General features: G+C 41.5%; 2 protein-coding genes across 3 annotated transcripts in view; one reads left to right on the plus strand and one right to left on the minus strand.

Annotated features, from left to right (window-relative positions):
* atg4b (autophagy related 4B, cysteine peptidase) overlaps positions 1 to 5,403 on the plus strand; it is a 170,812-nt gene extending 165,409 nt beyond the window's left edge. Inside the window, exons 10-13 of one of the 2 annotated variants that reach the window (XM_045687144.2) lie at positions 3,538 to 3,683; positions 3,956 to 4,012; positions 4,262 to 4,358; positions 4,708 to 5,403. In XM_045687144.2, the coding sequence (XP_045543100.1) occupies positions 3,538 to 3,683; positions 3,956 to 4,012; positions 4,262 to 4,358; positions 4,708 to 4,781 (374 nt within the window). In that variant the 3' untranslated portion in view covers positions 4,782 to 5,403. The remainder of the gene's footprint in view (positions 1 to 3,537; positions 3,684 to 3,955; positions 4,013 to 4,261; positions 4,359 to 4,707) is intronic. The other variant, NM_001139775.1, reaches the window with a different exon arrangement.
* Positions 5,381 to 25,080, minus strand: part of dtymk (deoxythymidylate kinase (thymidylate kinase)) — a 43,043-nt gene continuing 23,343 nt past the window's right edge. The window contains exons 4-5 of the mRNA XM_045687963.2: positions 5,953 to 6,150; positions 5,381 to 5,683 (exon numbers count right to left, since the gene is read on the minus strand). Coding sequence (XP_045543919.1) covers positions 5,573 to 5,683; positions 5,953 to 6,150 — 309 coding nt within the window. The 3' untranslated portion in view covers positions 5,381 to 5,572. The remainder of the gene's footprint in view (positions 5,684 to 5,952; positions 6,151 to 25,080) is intronic.

A 25,080-nucleotide genomic window follows, 5' to 3' on the forward strand; every position in this document is an offset into this window, starting at 1 on the left:
TATCCAGTCTATGGTCTCTTCTAGTTATTTATATCCAGTCTATGGTCCTCTAGTTATTTTCCTCTAGTTATTTATATCCAGTCTATGGTCCTCTAGTTATTTATATCCAGTCTATGGTCCCCAAGTTATTTATATCCAGTCTATGGTCTCCTCTAGTTATTTATATCCAGTCTATGGTCTCCTCTAGTTGTTTATATCCATTCTATGGTCCCCTCTAGTTATTTATATCCATTCTATGGTCCCCTCTAGTTATTTATATCCATTCTATGGTCCCCTCTAGTTATTTATAGCCATTCTATGGTCCCCTCTAGTTATTTATATCCAGTCTATGGTCCTCTAGTTATTTATATCCAGTCTATGGTCCTCTAGTTATTTATATCCAGTCTATGGTCCCCTCTAGTTATTTATATCCAGTCTATGGTCCCCTCTAGTTTTTTATTTCCAGTCTATGGTCCCGTCTAGTTATTTATATCCAGTCTATGGTCCCGTCTAGTTATTTATATCCAGTCTATGGTCCCGTCTAGTTTCTTATTTCCAGTCTATGGTCCCGTCTAGTTATTTATATCCAGTCTATTGTCCTCTAGTTATTTATATCCAGTCTATGGTCCCCCCTAGTTATTTATTTCCAGTCTATGGTCCCCCTTAGTTATTTATATCCAGTCTATGGTCCCCCCTAGTTATTTATATCCAGTCTATGGTCTCCTCTAGTTATTTATATCCAGTCTATGGTCTCCTCTAGTTATTTATATCCAGTCTATTGTCTCCTCTAGTTTTTTATATCCAGTCTATGGTCCCGTCTAGTTATTTATATCCAGTATATGGTCCCGTCTAGTTATTTATATCCAGTCTATGGTCCCGTCTAGTTATTTATATCCAGTCTATGGTCCTCTAGTTATTTATATCCAGTCTATGGTCCTCTAGTTATTTATATCCAGTCTATGGTCCCCAAGTTAGTTATTTATATCCAGTCTATGGTCCCCTCTAGTTATTTATATCCAGTCTATGGTCCTCTTTAGTTATTTATATCCAGTCTATGGTCCCCAAGTTATTTATATCCAGTCTATGGTCCCCTCTAGTTATTTATATCCAGTCTATGGTCCCCCTAGTTATTTATATCCAGTCTATGGTCTCCTCTATTTATTTATATCCAGTCTATGGTCTCCTCTAGTTATTTATATCCAGTCTATGGTCCCCTAGTTATTTATATCCAGTCTATGGTCCTCTAGTTATTTATATCCAGTCTATGGTCTCCTCTAGTTATTTATATCCAGTCTATGGTCTCCTCTAGTTATTTATATCCAGTCTATGGTCCCCTCTAGTTATTTATATCCAGTCTATGGTCCCCTCTAGTTATTTATATCCAGTTTATGGTCCCCTCTAGTTATTTATATCCAGTCTATGGTCCCCTCTAGTTATTTATATCCAGTCTATGGTCCCCTCTAGTTATTTATATTCATTCTATGGTCCCCTCTAGTTATTTATATTCATTCTATGGTCCCCTCTAGTTATTTATATTCATTCTATGGTCCCCTCTAGTTATTTATATCCATTCTATGGTCCCCTCTAGTTATTTATATCCATTCTATGGTCCCCTCTAGTTATTTATATCCAGTCTATGGTCCCGTCTAGTTATTTATATCCAGTCTATGGTCCCGTCTAGTTATTTATATCCAGTCTATTGTCCTCTAGTTATTTATATCCAGTCTATGGTCCCCCCTAGTTATTTATTTCCAGTCTATGGTCCCCCCTAGTTATTTATATCCAGTCTATGGTCCCCCCTAGTTATTTATATCCAGTCTATGGTCTCCTCTAGTTATTTATATCCAGTCTATGGTCTCCTCTAGTTATTTATATCCAGTCTGTTGTCTCCTCTAGTTATTTATATCCAGTCTATTGTCTCCTCTAGTTTTTTATATCCAGTCTATGGTCCCGTCTAGTTATTTATATCCAGTCTATGGTCCCGTCTAGTTATTTATATCCAGTCTATGGTCCCGTCTAGTTATTTATATCCAGTCTATGGTCCCGTCTAGTTATTTATATCCAGTCTATGGTACCTCCTAGTTATTTATATCCAGTCTATGGTCTCCTCTAGTTATTTATATCCAGTCTATGGTCCTCTAGTTATTTATATCCAGTCTATGGTCCTCTAGTTATTTATATCCAGTCTATGGTCCCCAAGTTATTTATATCCAGTCTATGGTCCCCTCTAGTTATTTATATCCAGTCTATGGTCCCCTCTAGTTATTTATATCCAGTCTATGGTCCCCTCTAGTTATTTATATCCAGTCTATGGTCCCCTCTAGTTATTTATATCCAGTCTATGGTCTCCTCTAGTTGTTTATATCCATTCTATGGTCCCCTCTAGTTATTTATATTCATTCTATGGTCCCCTCTAGTTATTTATATCCATTCTATGGTCCCCTCTAGTTATTTATATCCATTCTCTGGTCCCCTCTAGTTATTTATATCCATTCTCTGGTCCCCTCTAGTTATTTATATCCAGTCTATGGTCCCCTCTAGTTATTTATATCCAGTCTATGATCCTCTAGTTATTTTCCTCTAGTTATTTATATCCAGTCTATGGTCCCCTCTAGTTATTTATATCCAGTCTATTGTCCCCTCTGGATATAAATAACTAGTCTATGGTCCCCTCTAGTTATTTATATCCAGTCTATGGTCCCCTCTAGTTATTTATATCCAGGCTATGGTCTCCTCTAGTTATTTATATCCAGTCTGTTGTCTCCTCTAGTTATTTATATCCAGTCTATGGTCCCGTCTAGTTATTTATATCCAGTCTATGGTCCCGTCTAGTTATTTATATCCAGTCTATGGTCCCGTCTAGTTATTTATATCCAGTCTATGGTCCCGTCTAGTTATTTATATCCAGTCTATGGTCTCCTCTAGTTATTTATATCCAGTCTATGGTCTCCTCTAGTTATTTATATCCAGTCTATGGTCTCCTCTAGTTATTTATAGCCAGTCTATGGTCCTCTAGTTATTTATATCCAGTCTATGGTCTCCTCTAGTTATTTATATCCAGTCTATGGTCTCCTCTAGTTATTTATATCCAGTCTGTTGTCTCCTCTAGTTATTTATATCCAGTCTATTGTCTCCTCTAGTTTTTTATATCCAGTCTATGGTCCCGTCTAGTTATTTATATCCAGTCTATGGTCCCGTCTAGTTATTTATATCCAGTCTATGGTCCCGTCTAGTTATTTATAGCCAGTCTATGGTACCTCCTAGTTATTTATATCCAGTCTATGGTCCTCTAGTTATTTATATCCAGTCTATGGTCTCCTCTAGTTATTTATATCCAGTCTATGGTCTCCTCTAGTTATTTATATCCAGTCTATGGTCTCCTCTAGTTATTTATATCCAGTCTATCGTCTCCTCCAATTAAAATAGATACTTCATGCTTTGCACTATTGCGACCCTCTGCTCACTAGGAGCTAAACGTCGTAAAGTCGTACTTGAATGGCTCTGTTTACTGGTCTCGTTCTGCTAAGTAGAGCTTGTTGTCCTGCATCTGGCCCCCAGGAGAGGAGCTGATCTACCTGGACCCCCACACTACCCAGCCTGCAGTAGAGCCCTGTGAGGACAGCCAGGTCCCTGACGACACTTACCACTGTCAGCACCCGCCATGCCGCATGCACATCTGTGAAATAGACCCCTCCATCGCAGTGGTAAGAGAACCAGAGACTTAGGGCTAAGTGGGTTGAGGTCAAAAGGTAGAGCAATACTTCAGCTTGCTTACACTTTTAGCAAGCAGCAGGTATATCTTAATGATAGCATTTAGCTAAATATTATTTTGCTGACCACTATTTGAAGTGAATGACTAAACGTTGCCTCTGTTGGTTAGGTGTGATTTCAGCTCTAGGGATTTGCGTTTTATTTTGCTGACACAGTAAAGCAGATGTTTGTCCTACAGCTGTCCTTTTTTTCTGATGCTTACCAGGGTTTCTTCTGCAGAACGGAGGACGACTTTGATGACTGGTGTATGCGCTTCCGAAAGGTACTGTACGATGTTTCATCAAAGGGATACAAATATAGGAGGTTATCAATTCACCTCAGCACTAAACCTCTTTTCAGAACGGTTAGGGGTGTCAGTTGTCCCCGCTAAATGGGTCAACCTGGTTAAATAACGGTTACTTCATCGGGGCAGTTGTTTTCGTTGTGGTTCAGTGAGCCAGGTCCTGCGAGCATTGACTCCTCGTAATTCTCCCAGCGTGTACTAACCATTATTTTTCTGCTCTTTCTTCAGTTGTCCCACACTAGAGCAGGTCTGCCCATGTTTGAACTGGTAGACTGTCAACCATCTCACTTCGCCTGTTCTGTAGACGTTCTCAACCTCAATCCTGGTAAACATCAAACACTTGACCTACATTCTCTTGACCTGTGGGGGGGGATCGAGGAAGGGATATTGTGATTTAGTTCTCTTTACAGATTGAGGCTGGGATTCAGTCAGAGAGGTGCGTTGTCAACATGCGCCTTTTAAAAGGCAATTATCCCTGCAGATGTCAGCTCAAGTGTAAATGACCTTTAAATGCCAAGTGCTGTGTGTTTATCTACAACATGCCTTTGATCGAATCCTGGCCTAAATCTGGGTAGGACAATGCAGTGATTTAATAGGTTGTTGTTGAGGTGTTTCATTTCCCTTTGCAGACGTTGTGATAGTGTTGTTGAATCCAGTATTTCTCCCCCTCCTAGATTTCTCAGACTCTGATAGGTTGGAACGGTTCTTTGATTCTGAGGATGAAGAATTTGAAATTCTGTCCCTGTGATGATCGAATACAATCATATGTCCCGGCAGAAACCCCAACGATTCTTCTCTGCATCAGAAGGGAAGCCATAGGGGGACAGGAGATAATAACATCACTAGCCAGCCTGGCAACGATGGCGTAGTGATGTGTCAACACAGTTGTCTTCTGAACAGCCACTGACTGCCCTGTGTCCAATGAGGAGACTCCTTGCTAGGAGGTGGTGATACAAGGTAGTGGGAGCTTTCAGGACCAATTCAGTGCATCTTTACATGTTTCCATTAAGTCTTAACACTTCAAAAGGAAATATTTCAAGTGATATGGTGCCTTTACCCGCCCTTAAAAGCTGAATTTCCATAACACAGTTGACTAGTGTTTAATCCATAACGGTTTACTACTATACTTTTTGCTTAGGTCACTGATATCTGAAGTCTGTATTAACGGATGTAAACCAACATTTGGTTAAGTGAAATTCGCAGATCCAAATAGATTATCTTGTTCATTCAGAGTATCGTTGTCATGTTAAATCTCTCTGTACAAAAACACTGGCTCATTGATTTACTCAATCCATGAAGATGAATGATGAACAGACCATTTGAAATGTTAATAAGGACGAAATAAAGTTACAGCTTGGACATTTATTTCATTTACTTGTTTGTGTTTTTTTTTTGTGAAATAATGATTTGAAAGAGTTGACTATACCCACTTAAATATCGTAACATACAGTTTGCAGTTTCATATTCAAGCTTCTTCTTGTGTACTAGGCACTGTTGGGTGGAATCTCCAGAGGATAAATTTGGTCTCCTGGTCCAGGCTCACTTCCACAGCTCCCCGATTGGCTCATTCTCTGCTGCTTTGATGGCATCAACACTGTGGTTCTTAATGTCAGCGTGCACATCTTCAATGTTCCTGGCTGCATCAATCACCTGGGAGATGACAACAATATCTTGGTGAATTTCCCATTGAAGAGCACAATGTAACATGTTTGTGCCGTGCTGTATTATGGTGGGACAAACCAATGGCCAAATCTCCAGATTCTCCCACTTCTACCAGTGTACACTCCCATTAATAGATTAAAGTATTGGATAGGTGTAGTAATTGGCTGGAGGGGAGTTTCCACCATTGTTAAATCAATGATAAGGAGTGTGAAAGTGCAAACATAGGAAGTGTGGAGAATCAGGACACAGTTTCTTACCTGCCACTTGACAGAGGAGTCCTTCATCAGAAGTTCAAACTTCTGCTGTACGGCCTTCTGGAAGACGGTGGTCTCATATCTCTCTGTCCCAAACTGACCCCGCTGGGCGGCCTCGGAGGGGCTGAGCTGCAGGAACATCACCAGGTCTGGCTTGGGCAGCCCCTTGTCAGGATTCATACACCAGTCCAGACTGAAACCCTGCTCGGCAGACAAACATGAACTGGCTCGTTATGGCATAAGACCTACTGGCTTGTTATGTCAGAGTGAATGGACTGTCTTTCCATCGGCCCTGTGCAGTGATGTAGTGGTGCCTGGTGAAGAGACTGCTGTCTTTCCATCAGCCTTATGCAGTGGTGCCTGGTGAAGGTAAGGCCCCATGTGAAAAATCCTATGTTTTCATATAGATTTCTGATTTTCAGTCAAAAATCACATTTTTAACAACAAAAAAAGACAAAAATGTGTTGTTCTAAGTCCACAACAATGCTTAAACTGTCAGGAGACCATTTTTCAGGTCTGGGATAAATAAAAATTAAATATCTTTTTGGAGAGTGTAGTTGCCCTTTAATTAAATTGAGCAAAACAAAATGTCCTCCCCATTGACACAGCTCAGCATTAAATCGTTCTGTCAGGTAAGCTAACATTAATCAACATTTAATTGGGAAGGTTTGTTTGATAAAGCCTTTATTCATCCAAACAGTGTATGATGACTGGATTGAGCATTGCAAATAGCCAACTAACCAAGACTAACAACCAAACTTTTTCAATACCTGGTTTGCATACAGATAGCTGATGTTCTGAAAGAGCTGCAAAATCTGGACCCCTACAAATCAGCCGGGCTAGACAATCTGGACCCTCTCTTTCTAAAATGATCCGCCCCAATTGTTGTAACCCCTATTACTAGCCTGTTCAACCTCTCTTTCGTATCATCTGAGATCCACAAAGATTGGAAAGCTGCCGCGGTCATCCCCATCTTCAAAGGGGGAGACACTCTAGACCCAAACTGCTACAGACCTATATCTATCCTACCCTGCCTTTCTAAAGTCTTCGAAAGCCAAGTTAACAAACAGATCACCGAGCATTTCGAATTCCACCGCACCTTCTCCGCTATGCAATCTGGTTATGGGTGCACCTCAGCCACGCTCAAGGTCCTAAACGGTATCATAACCGCCATTGATAAAAGACAGTACTGTGCAGCCGTCTTCATCGACCAGGCAAAGGCTTTCGAGACTGTCAATCAGCGCATTCTTATCGGCAGACAACAGCCTTGGTTTCTCAAATGACTACCACGCCTGGTTCACTAACTACTTCTCAGATAGAGTTCAGTGTGTCAAATCAAAGGGCCTGTTGTCCGGACCTCTGGCAGTCTCTATGGGGTACCACAGGGTTCAATTCTCAGGCCGACTCTTCTCTGTATACATCAATGATGTCACTCTTGCTGCTGGTGATTCTCTGATCCACCTCTACGCAGACACCATTCTGTATACTTCTGGCCCTTCTTTGGACACTGTGTTAACTAACCTCCAGGCGAGCTTCAATGCCATACAACACTCCTTCCGTGGCCTCCAACTTCCCTTCAATGAAAGTGAAACTAAATGCATGCTCTTCAATCGATCACTGCCCGCCCATCTAGCATCACTACTCTGGACGGTTCTGACTTAGAATATGTGGACAACTACAAATGCCTTGGTGTCTGGTTAGACTGTAAACTCTCCTTCCAGGCTCACATTAAGCATCTCCAATCCAACATTAAATCTAGAATTGGCTTCCTATTTAGCAACAAAGCATCCTTCACTCATGATGCCAAACATACCCTTGTAAAAACTGACTATCCTACCGATCCTTGACTTCGGCGATGTCATTTACAAAATAGCCTCCAACACTCTACTCAGCAAACTGGATGCAGTCTCACAATGCCATCCGTTTTGTCACCAAAGCCCCATATACTACCCACCGCTGCGACCTGTGTGCTCTCGTTGGCTGGCACTCGCTTCAAATTCGTCGTCAAACCCACTGGCTCCAGGTCATCTATAAGTCTTTGCTATGTTAACCTGTTAGGGCTAGGGGGCAGTATTGACACGGCTGGATAAAAAACATACCCGATTTAATCTGGTTACTACTCCTGCCCAGTAACTAGAATATGCATATAATTATTGGCTTTGGATAGAAAACACTCCAAAGTTTCTAAAACTGTTTGAAAGGTGTCTGAGTATAACAGAACTCAAATGGCAGGTCAAAACCTGAGAAGATTCTGTACAGGAAGTACCCTGTCTGACCATTTCTTGGCCTTCTTTGCCATCTCTATCCATTACAAAGGATCTCTGCTGTTATGTGACACTTCCTACGGCTGCCATAGGCTCTGAGAAGGCGGCAAAAAGCTGAATCGTGGCTTTGCAGGCTCTGGCTGAAAAAAAGTAGCGCGTTTGGGTATTGGCTGGTTACAGTACTGTGAGACTCAGGCTCGTGCCCGCGTCGACCGAAAGCTTTGTTTTCTTTCCTCTGTTTACCTAAACGGAGATTCCCGGTCGGAATATTATCGCTTTTTTTACGAGAAAAATGGCATAAAAATAGATTTTAAACAGCGGTTGACATGCTTCGAAGTACGGTAATGGAATATTTAGAATTTTTTTGTCACGAATTGCGCCATGCTCGTAACCCTGATTTACCATTTCGGATAGTGTCTGGAACGCATGAACAAAACGCCGCTATTTGGATATAACGATGGATTATTTTGGACCAAACCAACATTTGTTATTGAAGTAGCAGTCCTGGGAGTGCATTCTGACGAAGACAACAAAGGTAATCAAACTTTTGTAATAGTAAATCTGACTTTGGTCAGGGCTAAACTTGGTCGGTGTCTAACTGGCTAGCCGTGATGGCTGGGCTATCTACTGAGAATATTGCAAAATGTGCTTTCACCGAAAAGCTATTTTAAAATCGGACACCTCGATTGCACAAAGGAGTTCTGTATCTATAATTCTTAAAATAATTGTTATGTTTTTTGTGAACGTTTATCGTGAGTAATTTAGTAAATTGTTAGTAAATTCCCCGGAAGTTTGCGGGGGGTATGCTAGTTCTGAACGTCACATGCTAATGTAAAAAGCTGGTTTTTGATATAAATATGAACTTGATTGAACAAAACATGCATGTATTGTATAACATAATGTCCTAGGTGTGTCATCTGATGAAGATCATCAAAGGTTAGTGCTGCATTTAGCTGTCTTCTGGGTTTATGTGACATTATATGCTAGCTTGAAAAATGGGTGTCTGATTATTTCTGGCTGGGTACTCTGCTGACATAATCTAATGTTTTGCTTTCGTTGTAAAGCCTTTTCGAAATCGGACAGTGTGGTTAGATTAACGAGATTATTGTCTTTAAAATGCTGTAAAATAGTCATATGTTTGAGAAATTGAAGTAATAGCATTTCTAAGGTATTTGAAAATCGCGCCACGGGATTCAACTGGCTGTTGCGTAGGTGGGACGAATTCATCCCGCCTAGCCCAGAGAGGTTAACTTGTTATGGATAGGGGGCAGTATTTTCACGGCCGGATAAAAAACGTACCCGATTTAATCTGGTTATTACTCCTGCCCAGAAACTAGAATATGCATATAATTAGTAGCTTTGGATAGAAAACACTCCAAAGTTTCTAAAACTGTTTGAATGGTGTCTGTGAGTATAACAGAACTCAAATGGCAGGCCAAAACCTGAGAAGATTCTGTACAGGAAGTACCCTGTCTGACCATTTCTTGGCCTTCTTTGTCATCACTATCCAAAACAGAGGATCTCTACTGTAACGTGACACTTTCTAAGGCTCCCATAGGCTCTCAGAAGGCGCCAGAACGTTGAATGATGACTCTGCAGTCTCTGGCTGAAAAACAGTAGCGCATTTGGATAGTGGTCGATCTGAGAACAATGAGACGGGTGCGCGCGTGCACGTGAAGAGTCCATTTTACATTTTCAGTCTTTGAACGAAAACAACGTCTCCCGGTCGGAATATTATCGCTATTTTACAAGAAAAATCACTTAACAATTGATTTTAAACAGCGTTTGACATGCTTCGAAGTACGGTAATGAATATTTTAAAGTTTTTTGTCACGATATGGGCCGGCGCGTCACCCTTTGGATAGTGTCTTGAACGCACGAACAAAACGCCGCTATTTGGATATAACTATGGATTATTTGGAACCAAACCAACATTTGTTGTTGAAGTAGAAGTCCTGGGAGTGCATTCTGACGAAGAACAGCAAAGGTAATCCAATTTTTCTTATAGTAAATCTGAGTTTGGTGAGTACCAAACTTGGCGGATGTCAAAATAGCTAGCCTGTGATGGCCGGGCTATCTACTCAGAATATTGCAAAATGTGCTTTCACCGAAAAGCTATTTTAAAATCGGACACCGCGATTGCATAAAGGAGTTCTGTATCTATAATTCTTAAAATAATTATGTTTTTTTGTGAACGTTTATCGTGAGTAATTTAGTAAATTCACCGGAAGTGTTCGGTGGGAATGCTAGTTCTGAACGTCACATGCTAATGTAAAAAGCTGGTTTTTGATATAAATATGAACTTGATTGAACAAAACATGCATGTATTGTATAACATAATGTCCTAGGAGTGTCATCTGATGAAGATCATCAAAAGGTTAGTGCTGCATTTAGCTGTGGTTTTGGTTTTTGTGACATTATATGCTAGCTTGAAAAATGGGTGTCTGATTATTTCTGGCTGGATACTCTCCTGTCATAATCTAATGTTTTGCTTTCGTTGTAAAGCCTTTTTGAAATCGGACAGTGGTTAGATAAAGGAGAGTCTTGTCTTTAAAATGGTGTAAAATAGTCATATGTTTGAAAAATTGAAGTTTTCGGATTTTCGAGGAATTTGTAATTCGCGCCACGCCCTATCATTGGATATTGGAGCGGTGTTCCGCTAGCAGAACATCTAGATGTAAGAGGTTAAGCTCCACCTTATCTCAGCTCACTGGTCATCATAGCGACACCCACCCGTAGCACGCGCTCCAGCAGGTATATTTCACTGGTCACCCCCAAAGCCAATTTCTACTTTGGCCGCCTTTCCTTCCAGTTCTCTGCTGCCAATGACTGGAACTAATGGCAAAAATCACTGAAGCTGGAGACTCATATCTCCCTCCCTAACTTTAAGCATCAGCTGTCAGAGCAGCTTACAGATCATTGCACCTGTACACAGCCCATCTGTAAATAGCCCACCCAACTACCTCATCCCCATATTGTTATTTATTTTTTTGCTCCTTTGCACCCCAGTATCTCTACTTGCACATTCATCTTCTGCACATCTATCACTCCAGTGTTTAATTGCTATATTGTAATTATTTCACGACTATGGCCTATTTATTGCAGTACCTCCCTAATCTTACTTCATTTGCACACACTGTATATAGACTTTCTATTGTGTTATTGACTGTACGTTTGTTTATTCCATGTGTAACTCTGTGTTGTTTGTGTCGCACTGCTTTGCTTTATCTTGGTCAGATCGCAGTTGTAAATGAGAACTTGTTCTCAACTGGCTTACCTGGTTAAATAAAAATATAGGATATGTAAACATTATTAAAGTGGATTAATTTAAAGTGACTAGTGATACCTTTATTAAGTCCATTTATTTAGTGGCCAGAAATGTGACTCTATGTTGGCAGCAGCCTCTCTATGTTCGTGGTGGCTGTTTAACAGTCTGATGGCCTTGAGATAGAAGCTGTTTTTCAGTCTCTTGGTCCCAGCTTTGACGCACCTGTACAGGCCTCGGCATCTGAACGGTAACGGGGTGAACAGACATTCTACTTATTTCACACGCGTAGCATTAAAAAGTTTGCCTTTTGGACCACGTGCTCTAAGACCCTATCGGCGTTCCATAGAACGTGGTCTGTTTTAGTTCTAAGCCAATAGCATTTGAGCCTCTCTATTCCTGTTGCTGTTATATAGCAAAGCGCCTGGAATTTTCGTTTTTGTGAGTTCAGTATTTAGCTATTGAAATATTTGTTCGCTATTTATAATGACATGCAGAAGAAGGGCTCTCATTGTGCTCGAAGTAGTGGACAAGGCAGGGAAAACGACACAATGTAACAAGCTAGTCCAAGCACTGCAGGATAGCGGACGGCAAACTGAGATTATGACATTTCCAGGTAAATTGACTTTATTATCCGTGGCTACTAATTTATCAAAATTAAAGGTATTTTTCCTCATAATTCTGTGGTTTGAAGCCTCTTTGATTGCTAATTTACCTAGACCCAAATCTCTCGGATTACATATTCCTTTTGCCTTGCCCGGTTCCCCCGTCTGGGTGGAGTTTGGGCCACATGGCGATGCAAAATGAATTCGCCTTTGACTAAATGCTCTTCCCGTATTACTCTTGTTTGTACAGAAAGAACTACAAAGATCGGCCAGCTGATCAACTTCTATCTTGAGAACAAAAGCAACCTGGAGGATCATACAACCGATGGGAACTAATGTAATACACTCAAACATACAGAAGCATTGATCATCACATCAAATGGTATTGGTCACATACACATGGTTAGCAGATGTTAATGCGAGTGTAGGGAAATGCTTGTGCTTCTAGTTCCGACAGTGCAGTAATATCTAACAAGTAATCTAACAATTTCACAACAACTACCTTATACACACAAGTGTGAAGGGATGAATATGTACATATTTTCTTTATTTTAGTTTTATTTAATGGAAAGTTGAGAAAAAATTATCATTCACAATTGCCACCTGGCCAAGATAAAGCAAAGCAGTTCGACACATACAACAACACGGATGAGCGATGGCCGTGCAGCTTAGGCAAGTATATACATATGATGAGTAATGTAGGGTATGTAAACATTATATAAAGTGGATTTATTTAAAGTGACTAGTGATACCTTTATTAAGTCCAATTATTTAGTGGCCAGAGATTTGAGTCAGTATGTTGGCAGCAGCCACTCTGTTAGTGATGGCTGTTTAACAGTCTGATGGCCTTGAGATAGAAGCTGTTTTTCAGTCTTTCGGTCCCAGCTTTGATGCACATGTACTGACCTCGCCTTCTGGATGATAGCGGGGTGAACAGGCAGTGGCTCGGGTGGTTGTTGTCCTTGATGATCTTTTTGGCCTTCCTGAGACATCGGGTGGTGTAGGTGTCCTGGAGGGCAAGTAGTTTGCCCCTGGTGATGTCTTGTGTAGACCTCACTACCCTCTGGAGAGCCTTTTACGGTTGTGGGCAGAGCAGTTGCTGTACCAGGCGGTAATGCAGCCCGACAGTATGCTTTGTGAGTGTTTTCGGTGACAAGCCAAATTTCTTCAGCCTCCTGAGGTTGAAGAGGTGCTGTTGCGCCTTCACCACGCTGTCTGTGTGGGTGGACCATTTTAGTTTTTCCGTGATGTATACTACCGGGAACATAAAACTTTCCACCTTCTCCACTGCTGTCCCGTCGATGTGGATAGGGGGGTGCTCCCTCTGCTGTTTCCTGAAGTCCACGATCATCTCCTTTGTTTTGTTGATGTTGAGTGTGAGGTTGTTTTCCTGACACCACACTCCGAGGGCCCTCACCACCTCCCTGTAGGCCGTCTCGTTGTTGGTAATCAAGCCTACCACTGTCGTGTCGTCTGCAAACTTGATGACTGAGTTGGAGGCGTGCATGGCCACGCAGTCGTGGGTGAACAGGGAGTACAGGAGAGGGCTGAGAACGCACCCTTGTGGGTCCCCAGTGTTGAGGATCAGCGGGGTGGAGATGTTTCCTACCCTCACCACCTGGGGGCGGCTCGTCAGAAAGTCCAGGACCCAGTTGCACAGGGCGGGGTCGCCCTGTGACGAGTTTGGAGGGTACTATGGTGTTGAATGCTGAGCTGTAGTCGATGAACAGCATTCTTACATAGGCCGTCCTTGTCCAGATGGGTTAGGGCAGTGTGATTGTGTCATCTGTGGACCCATTGGGGCGGTAAGCAAATTGGAGTGGGTCTAGGGTATCAGGTAGGGTGGAGGTGATATGATCCTTGACTAGTCTCTCAAAGCACTTCATGATGACAGAAGTGAGTGCTACGGGGCAATAGTCGTTTAGCTCAGTTTCCTTTGCTTTCCTGGGAACAGGAACAATGGTGGCCCTCTTGAAGCATGTGGGCACAGCAGACTGGGATAGGGATTGATTGAATATGTCAGTAAACACACCAGCCACCTGGTCTGCGTATGCTCTGAGGACGCGGCTAAGGATGCCGTCTGGGCCGGCAGCCTTGCGAGGGTTAACACGTTTAAATGTTTTACTCACGGTGAAGGAGAGCCCACAGGTTTTGTTAGCGGGCCGTGTCAGTGGCACTGTATTGTCCTCAGAGTGAGAAAATAAGTTGTTTAATTTGTCTGGGAGCAAGACAGTGTCCGCGACGGGGATGGTTTTCTTTATATAATCCGTGATTGACTGTAGACGCTGCCACATACAGTTGAAGTCGGAAGTTTACATACACTTAGGTTAGAGTCATTAACTCATTTTTCAACCACTCCACAAATTTGTTGTTAACAAACTATAGTTTGGGCAAGTCGGTTAGGACATCTACTTTGTGCATGACACAAGTAATTTTTCCAACAATTGTTTACAGACAGATTATTTCACTTTGTTTACAGACAGATTATTTCAAGTTTACATACACTAAGTTGACTGTGCCTTTAAACAGTTTGGAAAATTCCTGAAAATTGTGTCATGGATTTAGAATTTTCAAATAGACTAATTGACATAATTTGAGTCAATTGGGGTGTACCTGTGGATATATTCCAAGGCCCACCTTCAAGCTCAGTGCCTCTTTGCTTGACATCATGGGAAAATCAAAAGAAATCAGCGAAGACCTCTAAATACAATTGTAGACCTCCACAAGTCTGGTTCATCCTTGGGAGCAATTTCCAAAATGCCTGAAGGTACCACGTTCATCTGTACAAACAATAGTACGCAAGTATAAACACCATGGGACCACGCAGCCGTCATACCGCTCAGGAAGGAGACGGGTTCTGTCTCCTAGAGAAGAAAGTACTTTGGTGCGAAAAGTGCAAATCAATCCCAGAACAACAGCAAAGGACCTTGTGAAGATGCTGGAGGAAACAGGTACAAAAGTATCTATATCCACAGTAAAACGAGTCCTATATCGACATAACCAGAAAGGACACTCAGCAAGGAACAGGCCACTGCTCCAGAACCGCCATAAAAAAAGCCAGACTACGGTTTGCAACTGCACATGGGGACAAAGATCGTACTTTTTGGAGAAATGTCCTCTGGTCTGATGAAACAAAAATAGAACTGTTTGGCCATAATGACCATCGTTATGTTTGGAGAAAAAAGGGGGAGGCTTGCTAGCCAAAGAACACCATCCCAACCATGAAGTATGGGGGTGGCAGCATCATGTTGTGGGGGTGCTTTGCTGCAGGAGGGACTGGTGCACGTCACAAAATAGATGGCTTCATGAGGATGGAAAATTATGTGGATATATTGAAGCAACATCAAAACATCAGTTAGGATGTTAAAGCTTGGTCGCAAATTAGTCTTCCAAATGGACAATGACCCCAAGCACACTTCCAAAGTTGTGGCAAAATGGCTTAAGAACAACAAAGTCAAGGTATTGGAGTGGCCATCACAAAGCCCTGACCTCAACCCTACATAAAATGTGTGGGCAGAACTGAAAAAGCGTGTGCGAGCAAGGAGGCCTACAAACCTGACTCAGTTACACCAGCTCTGTCAGCAGGAATGGGCCAAAATTCACCCAACTTATTGTGGGAAGCTTGTGGAAGGCTACCCGACACCTTTGACCCAAGTTAAACAATTTAAAGGCAATGCTACCAAATACTAATTGAGTGTATGTAAACTTCTGACCCACTGGGAATGTGATGAAAGAAATAAAAGCTGAAATAAATCTACTATTATTCTGACATTTCACATTCTTAAAATAAAGTGGTGATCCTAACTGACCTAAGACAGGGATTTTTTACTAGGATTAAATGTCAGGAATTGTGAAAAACTGAGTTTAAATGTATTTCGGTAACGTGTATGTAAACTTCCGACTTCAACTGTATGTCTCGTGTCTGAGCCGTTGAATTGCGACTCTACTTGGTCTCTATACTGACGCTTAGCTTGTTTGATTACCTTGTTTAGGGAATAGCTACACTGTTTGTATTCGGTCATGTTTCCGGTCGCCTTGCCATGATTTAAAAGCAGTGGTTCGCGCCTTCAGTTTTGCACGAATGCTGCCATCAATCCACGGTTTTTGGTTAGGGAAGGTTTTAATAGTCACCGTGGGTACAACATCACCGATGCACTTGCTAATAAACTCGCTCACCGAGTCAGCGTATACATCAATGTTGTTGTCTGAAGCTATCCGGAACATATCCCAGTCCACGTGATCGAAGCAATCTTGAAGCCTGGAATACGATTGTTCGGACCAGCGTTGAACAGACCTGAGCACGGGCTTTTCCTGTTTTAGTTTCTGTCTATAGGCTGGGAGCAACAAAATGGAGTCGTGATCAGATTTGCCGAAAGGAGGGCGGGGGAGGGCTTTGTATGCGTCGCGGAAGTTAGAGTAGCAATGATCCAGAATTCTGCCGACTCGAGTCGCTCATTCGATGTGCTGATAAAATTTAGGGAGCCTTGTTTTCAGATTAACTTTGTTAAAATCCCCAGCTACAATAAATGCAGCCTCAGGATATATGGTTTCCAGTTTACATAGAGTCCAGTGAAGTTCTTTCAGGGCCGTCGAGGTGTCTGCTTGGGGGAGGGGATATACACGGCTGGGATTGTAATAGAAGAGATTTCTCTTTGTAGATAATGCGGTCAGCATTTGGTTAAGGAATTCTAGGTCAGGTGAACAAATAGACTTGAGTTCCTGTATGTTATGATTACACCACAAGTCATTAATCATAAGGCTTACACCCCCGCCCTTCTTCTTACCAGAGAGATGTTTGTTTCTGTCAGCGCGATGAGTGAAGAAACTGGGGGCTGTACCGACTAACATATCCCGAGTGAGCCATGTTTCTGTGAAACAGAGCGATGTGCCCGTCTATGGAGCCTGACCAGAAGACCGCTCCGTCTGCCCCTTCTGTGGCGCCGTTGTTTTGGGTCGGCTACTGGGATCAGATCCATTGTCCTGAGTAGTGTTCCGAACAGAGGATCCGCTTCGGGAAAGTCGTATTCCTGGTCGTAAAGTTGGTAAGTTGACGTTGCGCTGATGCACTATTGTAAAGTGGTTGTTCCACTGGATATTATAAGGTGAATGCACCAATTTGTAAGTCGCTCTGGATAAGAGCGTCTGCTAAATGACTTAAATGTAAATGTATATCCAATAAGAGTTAAGATTTCCTGGGGTAACAATGTAAGAAATAATAGATAATAAAAAATACTGCAAGTTTCCTAACATGAAGTGAGGTGATGGGGGTCAGTCACCCTGGGGTCATGATAAGAGCTGCACCAAATGATTGATGTATTATAATAATTGCTTATGTTGTATTAATGGAAGGGGAAGGGCTATAAGACCATCCCCCACTACATTTATAGGGTCCTGGACCATAGATTAGCAATATATGCATTACAAGGTTTAATACTGGTCCACAGTTCTTTTCTAGTCTCTGCCTCTTATAAGAAACGGTCTGAGCAAATGTGTGAGCCATTGCAGTCAAAACAGGGTGTTTGTGAGAAAGCGCCTCAAGGCTGAAAGAGAGACAGAGACCCCTGCAGGGGAGTAAATAGATAAGAGACAAGTCAGACATACCACTGTAAGCCACATGTGAATGTAAAATTACTGCTGAGCCCCTAAAAAACACTGGACTATTGTTTTCTGCTGCAAGTTTGTATAACTCTATATGCATGGGCTTGGTCTCATGAGTAGAAGGTGTTGATGTAGGCAGTTACATCACTAGGTGTTCGACTGCAAGCATATTAAAGCAACTTTGACCATTTTATTTTGCAGAACTTACTCTGAAACATTGGTGCTGTGTTTCTGTTGTCAACTTCTGTCTGCAATTGCATTAATAAAGGTTTGTTTGGTTTACTTAAAGGGATAGGACCCAGATTCCATTCCCTATGGCTTCCACTAGCTGTGAACATTGTTTCAGGCTTTTATTCTGAAAAATGAGGGAGAATGACCACATTGAGTCAGTGGATAGTGAGATGTCCGCAGAGCTGGTTACTGACCGAGAGCGCGCCTTTATTGTTTTTCTTTTATATTGACGACGCTATTGTCCGGTTGAAATATTATCGATTATTTAGGCTAAAAACAACCAGAGGATTGATTATAAACATCGTTTGACATGTTTCTACAAACTTTACGGATACTATTTGGAATTTTCGTCTGCCCGTTGTGACCGCATTTGAGCCATTGGATTACTGAACAAAACGCGCCAACAAAATGGAGGTTTTTGGATATAAAGAGGGACTTTATCGAACAAAAAACATTTGTGTAACTGGGAGTCTTGTGAGTGCAACCATACGAAGATCAAAGGTAAGTGATTCATTGTATTGCTATTTCTGACTTTCGTGACTAGTCTACTTGGCTGGTAACTGTATGTAATGTTTTGTCTGCTGAGCGCTGTCCTCAGATAATTGCATGGTTTGCTTTCGCCGTAAAGCCTTTTTGAAATCTGACACGGCGGCTGGATTAACAACAAGTTAAGCTTTATTTTGATGTATTGCACTTGTGATTTCATGGAAGTTAACCTCTCTGGGCTAGGCGGGACGAATTCGTCCCACCTACGTAACAGCCACTGGCAGCCTGTGGCGCAATTTTCAAAATCTTAAAAATCCTATTACTTCAATTTCTCAAACATATGACTATTTTACAGCTATTTAAAGACAAGACTCTCGTTAATCTAACCACACTGTCCGATTTCAAAAAGGCTTTACAACGAAAGCAAAACATTAGATTGTCAGCAGAGTACCAAGCCAGAAATAATCAGACACCCATTTTTCAAGCCAGCATATAATGTCACCAAAACCCAGAAGACAGCTAAATGCAGCACTCACCTTTGATGATCTTCATCAGATGACAACCCTAGGACATTATGTTATACAATACATGCATGTTTTGTTCAATCAAGTTCATATTTATATCAAAAACCAGCTTTTTACATTAGCATGTGACGTTCAGAACTAGCATACTTCCGGGGAATTCGCTAACATTTTACTAAATTACTCACGATAAACGTTCACAAAAAGCATAACAATTATTTTAAGAATTATAGATACAGACCTCCTCTATGCACTCGATATGTCCGATTTTAAAATAGCTTTTTGGTGAAAGCACATTTTGCAATATTCTAAGTACATAGCCCAGGCATCACGGGCTCGCTATTTAGACACCCGGCAAGTTTAGCACTCACCATAATCATATTTACTATTATAAAAGTTTGATTACCTTTTGTTGTCTTCGTCAGAATGCACACCCAGGACTGCTACTTCAATAACAAATGTTGGTTTGGTCCAAAATAATCCATCGTTATATCCGAATAGCGGCGTTTTGTTCGTGCGTTCCAGACACTATCCGAAATAGTAAAGAAGTGTCGCGCGCATGGCGCAATTCGTGACAATAAAATTCTAAATATTCCATTACCGTACTTCGAAGCATGTCAACCGCTGTTTAAAATCAATTTTTACGACATTTTTCTCGTAGAAAAGCGATAATATTCCGACAGGGAATCTCCTTTTCGGCAAACAGAGGAAAAAATCCCAAAGGCGGGTGCGGTCGGGTCACGAGCATAAGCCCAGTGTCCCTTGATCGGCCACTTGAGAAAGGCGATAATGTGTTTCAGCCTGGGGCTGGAATGACGACATTCTGTTTTTTCCCGGGCTCTGAGCGCCTATGGACGACGTGGGAAGTGTCACGTTAGAGCAGAGATCCTTAGTAAATGATAGAGATGGAAAAGAAGTTCAAGAAATGGTCAGACAGGCCACTTCCTGTAAAGGAATCTCTCAGGTTTTGACCTGCCATTTGAGTTCTGTTATACTCACAGACACCATTCAAACAGTTTTAGAAAATTTAGGGTGTTTTCTATCCATATGTAATAAGTATATGCATATTCTCGTTACTGGGTAGGAGTGGTAACCAGATTAAATCGGGTATGTTTTTTATCCAGCCGTGTCAATACTGCCCCCTATCCTAAACAGGTTAAATATTTATAGTAATTTAATTTGTATTTGGCGCTCTGCAATTTCACCAGAAGTTGTCGAGATGGGACGCTAGTACTGTTCCATAAGAAGTTAACCTGTTACAGAAAGACGTTCCGCTGTCGGAACCCCTCGCCAACAGCCAGTGAAATAGCAGGGCGCCAAATTCAAAACAACAAAAATCTCAATTCAAATTTCTCAAACATACAAGTATTATACACCATTTTAAAGATAAACTTCTCGTTAATCCAACCACAGTGTCCGATTTCAAAAAGGCTTTACGGCGAAAGCATACCATTAGATTATGTTAGGACAGCGCCTAGACAAGAAAAACCACAGAGCCATTTTCCAAGCAAGGAGAGGCGTCACAAAAACCAGAAATACAGCTAAAATTAATCACCAACCTTTGACGATCTTCTTCAGATGACACTCCCAGGACTTCATGTTACACAATACATGTATGTTTTGCTCGATAAAGTTCATATTTATATACAAAAAAAAACATTTTACATTGGCGCATAATGTTCAGAAAAGTTTTGCCTCCAAAACTTCCGGTGAATGAACACATCAATTTACAGAAATACTCATCATAAACATTGATAAAAGATACAAGTGTTATGCATAGAATTAAAGAAACTTCTCCTTAATGCAACCGCTGTGTCAGATTTCAAAAAAGCTTTACGGTGAAAGCACACCTTGCAATAATCTGAGTACAGCGCTCAGCCACCCAAACAAGCCATACAGATACCCGCCATGTTGGAGTCAACAGAAATAGCATTATAAATCACAAATAGCATTATAAATATTCACTTACCTTTGATGATCTTCATCGGAATGCACTCCCAGGAATCCCAGTTCCACAATAAATGTTTGATAAAGTCCATATTTAAGTCCAAATACTTTGTTTGCGCGTTCAGTTCACTATTCCAAATGCACAATGCGCGAGCACTAAGTTCAGACAAAGTCAAAAAAGTTCTATTACAGTTCATAGAAACAGGTCAAACGATGTATAGAATCAATCTTTAGGATGTTTTTATCATAAATCTTCAATAATATTCCAACCGGACAATTCCTTTTTCTTTAGAAATGAAAAGGAACTCAGCTCGCTCTCACGGCCGCACGCGTGACTGAGCTCATGGCATTTTGCCAGACACCTGGTTCAAACAGCTCTTATTCTCTCCCCATTCACAGTAGAAGCATGAAACAACGTTCTAAAGACTGTTGACATCTAGTGAAAGCCTTAGGAAGTGCAATATGACTCCACAGACACTGTATATTGGATAGGTATTCACTTGAAAATCTACAAACCTCAGATTTCCCACTTCCTGGTTGGATTTTATCTCAGGTTTTTGCCTGCCATATGAGTTCTGTTATACTCACAGACATCATTCAAACAGTTTTAGAAACGTCAGTGTTTTCTATCCAAGTCTACTAATAATATGCATATATTAGCTTCTGGGCCTGAGTAGCTGGCAGTTTACTCTGGGCACGCTTTTCATCCGAACATGAAAATACTGCCCCTTATCCCACTGAAGTTAAGGACATCATGGCACTGAAAACAATGGATACACTCTACAAGAGAACCAAGGAAATGGTTAGGTATGTGAAGGGTCATCAAGTTATAGCAGCAATCTACCTCACCAAGCAAAGTGAGAAGAAGAAGAGAACCACATTGAAGCTGCTAGGCAACACCATTTGGAAGGAGAAGGAGTCTCTCCAAGGAATGGCCAGATCCAGGTCTGCCGATATGGACAGCCCCATCAGGAGGATCTTCCTGGATGGTGTATTTTGGGAGAGCCTGAAACTCCTGAAACCTATAGCAGTAGCCATTGCACGGATTGAGGGAGACAATGCCATCCTGTCTGATGTTCAGACTCTGCTTGCGGATGTAAGAGAATATATCCGTATTGCCCTGCCCACTTCACTGTTGCTCCAAGCAGAGGAAACAGCAGTTCTGAAATGCATCAAAAAGTGTGAAGACTTCTGCCTGAAGCCCATACACGCCGCAGCATACATGTTGGACCCCAAGTATGCTGGCAAGAGCATCCTGTCTGGTGCAGAGATCAACAAGGCCTATGGTGTCATCACTACTGTGTCTCGCCACCTTGGCCTGGATGAGGGCAAGGTTCTTGGCAGTCTGGCGAAGTACACTTTCAAGCAAGGGATTTGGGATGGAGATGCAATATGGCAGTCGTGCCAAAATATCCCATCAGCCACCTGGTGGAAGGGACTTTGTGGATCTGAGGCTCTTTCCCCTGTTGCCTCCATCATCCTCCAAATCCCAACATCAGCTGCCTCAGAGCGCAACTGGTCCTTGTTTGAGAACACACACACACACCAAAGCACGCAACAGGCTGACCAATACAAGGGATGAAACATTGGTGGCCATCTGGGCATATTTTAGGCTTTTTGAGCCTGACAACAAGCCATTCTCAACAAGGTTGGTAAGTGACAGTGAAGATGTCTGATGTTCAAGAGGTGGACATTGAGGAGGTCCAGTGAGAAGACATGGAAGCCTGAGAGGAAGATAGTCTAGAAACTAAAGCTTTGGTTATCATTTTACAGATGTATGTTGAAAACGTTTTTGGGAGATGCGATGGATCATTCAATATTCCGTTTCTTTTGTTGTTCAGTGAAATCATCCCATGTGAAGAGTCAACTCTTTTAATTAGTAAAATTTGTAACTAAATAGATTATTTTTATTTCTATTGGAAGGATTTAATCATTTGCAATTATGTCTACTTATGATAAGGTAAAAGGTTTATGTTTCTGTCTCCATATGATATGGTAAATGTATCCAATGCAAAAAACATCTACATTTAAATGGTACTAATATTAATTTGCATATATTTCCATTAATTCCCACAGAAAGTTTCCACCTCTGAATAATCCCCAAAATTTGCAACCCTATTGGTTACTGTCATTTCAGCTTCACGAGCCTGTCACATACTGCAGGCCTAGGTCCAATAGGTCCACCACTGAAGGTTCAATAGGTTCACCACTGAAGGCCTAGGTCCAATAGGTTCACCACTGAAGGTTCAATAGGTTCACCACTGAAGGTTCAATAGGTTCACCACTGAAGGCCTAGGTCCAATAGGTTCACCACTGAAGGTTCAATAGGTTCACCACTGAAGGTTCAATAGGTTCACCTTCACCACTGAAGGCCTAGGTCCAATAGGTTCACCACTGAAGGTTCAATAGGTTCACCACTGAAGGCCTAGGTTCAGTAGGTTCACCACTGAAGGTTCAATAGATTCACCACTGAAGGCCTAGGTTCAGTAGGTTCACCTGAAGGCCTAGGTCCAATAGGTTCACCACTGAAGGCCTAGGTCCAATAGGTTCACCACTGAAGGTTCAATAGGTTCACCACTGAAGGTTCAATAGGTTCACCACTGAAGGTTCAATAGGTTCACCTTCACCACTGAAGGCCTAGGTCCAATAGGTTCACCACTGAAGGTTCAATAGGTTCACCACTGAAGGCCTAGGTTCAGTAGGTTCACCACTGAAGGTTCAATAGATTCACCACTGAAGGCCTAGGTTCAGTAGGTTCACCTGAAGGCCTAGGTCCAATAGGTTCACCACTGAAGGCCTAGGTCCAATAGGTTCGCCACTGCACAAACATGTCTATAATAGATATAACGACTGTTACAATTTCCCCCGTCTTCCCTTACTAGTAGTGAGCACGTAACTTTCCAACAATTTCCCCCACTCTTCCCTACCAGCGAGTCAAGCAAATTCAGCCAAAGTTTGAGGCTATTTTTCAATGAAAGTAAAAATCCCAGGTTTCAATAGACGATAAGATATGTTTCAAGAAAGGAGTGTATATATATTAGAGGTCGACCGATTAATTGGGGCCGATTTCAAGTTTTCATAACAATCAGAAATCGGTGTTTTTGGATGCTGATTTGGCCGATTTAAAAAATATATATATTTTGAATTCTATTTTTTTACACCTTTATTTAACTAGGCAAGTCAGTTAAGAACGCATTCTTATTTTCAATGACGGCCTAGGAACGGTGGGTTACCTGCCTTATTCAGGGGCAGAACGACAGATTTTTACCTTGTCAGCTCGGGGATTCAATCTTGCAACCTTACGGTTAACTAGTCCAACGCTCTAACCAGCTGCTTTACATTGCACTCCACGAGGAGCCTGCCTGTTACGCAAATGCAGTAAGAAGCCAAGGTAAGTTGCTAGCTAGTATTAAACTTATCTTACAAAAAACAATCAATCAATCATAATCACTAGTTAACTACACATGGTTGATGATATTACTAGTTTATCTAGCCTGTCCTGCGTTGCATATAATCGCTTAGGTACACGTTGCTCCAACGTGTACCTAACCATAAACATCAATGCCTTTCTTCAAATCAATACACAATTTTATATTTTTAAACCTGCATATTTAGTTAATATTGCCTGCTAACATGAATTTCTTTTAAATAGGGAAAATGTGTCACTTCTCTTGCAACAGAGTCAGGGTATATGCAACAGTTTGGGCCGCCTGGCTCGTTGCGAACTGTGAAGACTTTCTTCCTAACAAAGACAGCCGACTTCGCCAAACGGGATGATTTAACAAAAGCGCATTTGCGGAAAAAAAAGCAAAATTGTTGCACAACTGTACCTAACCATAAACATCAATGCCTTTCTTAAAATCAATACACAGAAGTATATATTTTTAAACCTGCATATTTAGCTAAAAGAAATCCAGGTTAGCAGGCAATATTAACCAGGTGAAATTGTGTCACTTATCTTGCGTTGATTGCACGCAGAGTCAGGGTATATGCAACAGTTTGGGCTAACTCATTTGCCAGAATTTTACGTAACTATGACATAATATTAAAGGTTGTGCAATGTAACAGGAATATTTAGACTTAGGGATACCACCCGTTAGATAAAATACGGAACGGTTCCGTATTTCACTGAAAGGAAAAACGTTTTGTTTTCGAGATGATAGTTTCCGGATTCGACCATATTAATGACCTAAGGCTCGTATTTCTGTGTGTTT

The sequence above is a fragment of the Salmo salar genome, chromosome 10 (genome assembly GCF_965601325.2).
Source record: "Salmo salar chromosome 10, fSalSal1, whole genome shotgun sequence".
NCBI classification, from domain to species: Eukaryota; Metazoa; Chordata; class Actinopteri; order Salmoniformes; family Salmonidae; genus Salmo; species Salmo salar.